At 45.1% G+C, this 3,911-nt stretch overlaps 1 protein-coding gene across 2 annotated transcripts in view; it reads right to left on the bottom strand.

Annotated features, from left to right (window-relative positions):
- The window catches only part of LOC103471770 (transcription factor COE3-like), a 119,146-nt gene that overhangs the window by 95,089 nt on the left and 20,146 nt on the right, over nucleotides 1–3,911 (bottom strand). For both annotated transcript variants that reach the window (XM_017307218.1, XM_008420951.2), the window contains exon 4: nucleotides 161–216. In XM_017307218.1, the coding sequence (XP_017162707.1) occupies nucleotides 161–216 (56 nt within the window). The remainder of the gene's footprint in view (nucleotides 1–160; nucleotides 217–3,911) is intronic.

The raw sequence follows: 3,911 nt of genomic DNA on the forward strand, positions 1-3,911 counted from the left end.
GTGTGTTAGCGGGTGTGTTAGCCAGGTGTGTTAGCGGGTGTGTTAGCCAGGTGTGTTAGCGGGTGTGTTAGCCGGGTGTGTTAGCCGGGTGTGTTAGTGGGTGTGTTAGCCGGGTGTGTTAGCCGGGTGTGTTAGCGGGTGTGTTAGCCGGCCGTCTCACCTGTTTGGTCATGGAGTCGATGAGCCGGACGTAAAGATCCTGTTCGGTTCGGATTCCTGAAAACCCAAAAAGCAAAAACAGAAAAATGAAACCAAACGCTCTGGGAGCTGACACAGCATGAACACATGAACACACTTCTCTCCCTCCTTCTGCCTCCTCTCCCTCCTTCTCCTCCCTCTCTGCCTCCCTCCCTCCCTCCCTCCCTCCCCCTGCCCCCCGCTGCCTCCACCAGATCGAGGAGTCCTCGCTCTCAGACAAATTAAATATCAATCAACGCTTGTGTTTTATTAGCGATGCATCGGGGCGTAAATGTGACACAAACGCGACATGGGGCGGAGGAGGGAAATTGCCGGGAACACCTGTTAGCGGTGCGGCGCCTCTAATTGTACTGGAAGAAATGGGTTTGCGCCGCCTCGTAGTTTGGGCCGTTTCTTCTTCTCTGCTTTCTAATTGACATGATTCACTCCTCGCTCTGCAGCCTAAATGGCGTCTATCCATCCCGGTTGCAGATGAGGTCAATTACCTCCGTGCCACGCTAATCCGCCACTGCGTATTACGGGGATTTATTGGCCCGAGGAGGAAAACGCTCCTTTATGTCCCACTTTATGCGGGTCTTCTGCGGGGGTCTGGACCTGGCCGGCGCGGGCCGAGTGTTTCCAATCACCCAGGATCCCCCCACCACGCGATGGACGGGCCGGTCCGCTCCGTCACGCATTCCAGATGTCTGCAGCTCAGATAATGAGAAACTTTTTCCAGACTTTAAACTGCACAGCTGAGGTGACCTTTAATACGCATCTTAAATCATGCGTCGCGCTGCCTCACCTGGGAAAACGGAAATCATTAACTCGACTTCATCAATCCATGCTGCAAATCTCAGCTGCTCAAAAAGGCTGAATTTGGGCTTAATGTGGTTCCGTTTGTTCAGCAGAAACCAGATAAAATCCTGTCTGAGGTCTTTCAGCTGCTGCTGCAGGAACCTGATGTCAGACAGAAACCAGGAGAACCAACCAGAGGAGCCGCCAGCATCCCTCAAACTGCTGATGATCTGATGGCGACTGGATCAGAAGCAACTCATCAGAACTTTCCTGGTTTCCTTTCTCTTCACCAGCTCTGAGAAAAGAGACCTTTGACCTCACAACAAAGCTGGTTCTGGTTCTGGATGGGTTCAAACTGGTCCAGGGACTAAAGTGGAGAACATCCAGAGGAAGGTGGAGGACACCTGGACAGACGGGGTCAGAGTGTGACCCCAGTCCTCGACGCCGCCATCAGGGGTTCAAGTCCTGGAATGTTGACTTTTCCCACAGATCAATTATCTTCCTGTCAAATAAAGACCATTGAAGCCAAAGATCCTTAAAAAAACACCTGATACGTTTAACGTCCTGTGGTCAAGGCAGACGTTACGGTCGGAGCGCCGAGAAGAGGGGGTCGTCCCGTCAGCAGGGGCGCCGCACAGGGGGGAAACGTTTGGACAATTCCACGGGCCCTTGACCAACAGTAAAAATGAAATGTTTCCCCTCCCAGACCAAAACACACATATTTGCCCTGAACCCCCCTGGATCTGCATGAAATGGTTCGTTCCTGCTTGGCGCTCGACTGTGATGCTGTTCAGCTGCAGTCAGTGGAARACGAGAACGACTGTAGCGGTTACCATGCTGCTAAGAAAAATGATAAAACCAGGTTTTAAAGAAATAGAGAGAGGGAGAGAGAGGTAAAAGTGTTTATTTATAACCCAGTTTTTCTCCGAGAGGTGAGTAGACTGTGTGAGATTATCAACCATTTAGCATAGTTAGCTTAGCTACAGACTGTTTACCTCMWTTTCACAGCATTTAATGAATTAAGGAAAGAAATTACCAACACATTCATATATTCAACTTGTACCTTTTACCACTTAACAGATGAGTCWGTCAGCAGAAGCTCTAACCCACGTCCCTCCTGACCTGTTCTCTCCTAAGTGAATTTAAAGCTGCAGTGTCACTTTTATAAAACATTTCCACATATTTGTTAAAACTGTCATTATGTTGTGACATTATGGTATGAGAAATAATCTGTGAAAAAATTTATTTTCTCTGCTTTCTCCCAGTGCTAGAAACGACCAATCAGAGGCAGGAGAGTTTTAGTGCTGTCAATCACCATCTCATGCGGTGCTGCTCATCCTCCATCCCCCTCGCTCTGTGCTATGCTGCAGCTAGCATAGCCTGTTGTGAATGCTCAGTCTGGTTAGCATAGCTACCAATGTTGGCGGATAAACATTTTTCCTGTAACAATAAGTTGTTTCTCCACCATTRGCACATTTAGCAGTGAGTGAATGAGGATGATTGACAGCACTAAGACCCTCCTCCTGGTTCTGATTGGTTGTTTTTGGTCGCATTACTTTAGCCAACAGTAATTCAGGGAGGAGATGGATTGTTTTCAGATTATCTGTCTCATAAACTGTCACAACATGGTGACAGCTTYAACAAGAATGGAGAAAACATATTTTATTAAAGTTGAACTGCAGCTTGAATAAAATGTGACTACATRACATTTTGAGAAGTCTGGATTGCTTCATGTGTATTTAGCTCGTTGCTTTGACTGTTGTCATGGAGACATTTCAGTATCTAAAACTACTAGAAAACATGTAAGCAGCCAACTTGCAGACTGGATGTGGACTGTTGGATGTTAAATATTGTATCAGTATTGGACCAAAGAAAACAAGGCGAGCCTTTAAAACTGTGACGCTTTTTATGGGTCAATTAGAGTCAAAAACTTGTAACAGCAGCTGCAGGAAGCGTTAGAGGAAGAACGATGGCCGACAACCAGAGGAAAAATGTTGAAAGAACCTAGTTTCTAAATTACAGAATAAATAATTCTGTTTGTTTTTCAATCAGTATTTCAGAGTAACAACATGCTGACCAGACGTTAAACCCCCTGAAGAACAAGTTACCTTTAGTTTATACCTTTAGTTTTATTCCTTTAGTTTATTCCAATGGACAAAGGGTTTGTTCTACAGCATGATGGTAGTTATAAGTAGTCCAGTGTGTTAATAACTGTTATTAAAGCATTTAACCCTCTAACACTTAATGACACCTTAACAAGTTCAATGTTTAAGGGAAAATATTAATAATTGTAATAATCTCCAAGCTGTAACAGTTAAGACTAACAGCGTTTTAAGTTTTGACACTTGAAAACTATTATTACATATTTATGACAAACTGTGATTCTTGGTTAATGTCAAGTTGTCAGACATTTTGAATCATGTCAACTTTGCGTTAAAAGTCATTATTTACTGAATGACACTTTATGACAACATTCATAATATTAATGAAAACTTATTCATGTCAGTTTTATTTACAATCCGTCAAATAAAGTGAAACCAAAAACTTGGATTCGGTGCAACTAGAAGAGTTTTGTTGACATTCTGTTATTCCAGGAAATGATTCCTGTAGCGCTTCATGCATACAGTGAGTTTAAACATCTTAGACAGAGTGGATTTCCACAGCAGAACCCGACCAGAACCGTCATCCATGAAAACATGACTTAACAGAGTCATTCAGTAAAATATGCAGGCCCAAAGAACCAGAACCAAAGCTTGAGTAAACCGATTCACTCGTGCTGGGAAATAATGTGGCTCCTAAACCCTTCAGATCAAACCCACTGTCTGTTCCAGCCGGACCTCAGCCGGTTCTGCTGGACTTACCAGCCGGACCTCGGCCGGTTCTGCTGGACTTACCAGCCGGACCTCGGCCGGTTCTGCTGGACTTACCAGCCGGAC

Source organism: Poecilia reticulata, linkage group LG10 (assembly GCF_000633615.1).
Source record: "Poecilia reticulata strain Guanapo linkage group LG10, Guppy_female_1.0+MT, whole genome shotgun sequence".
Lineage (NCBI taxonomy): Eukaryota > Metazoa > Chordata > Actinopteri > Cyprinodontiformes > Poeciliidae > Poecilia > Poecilia reticulata.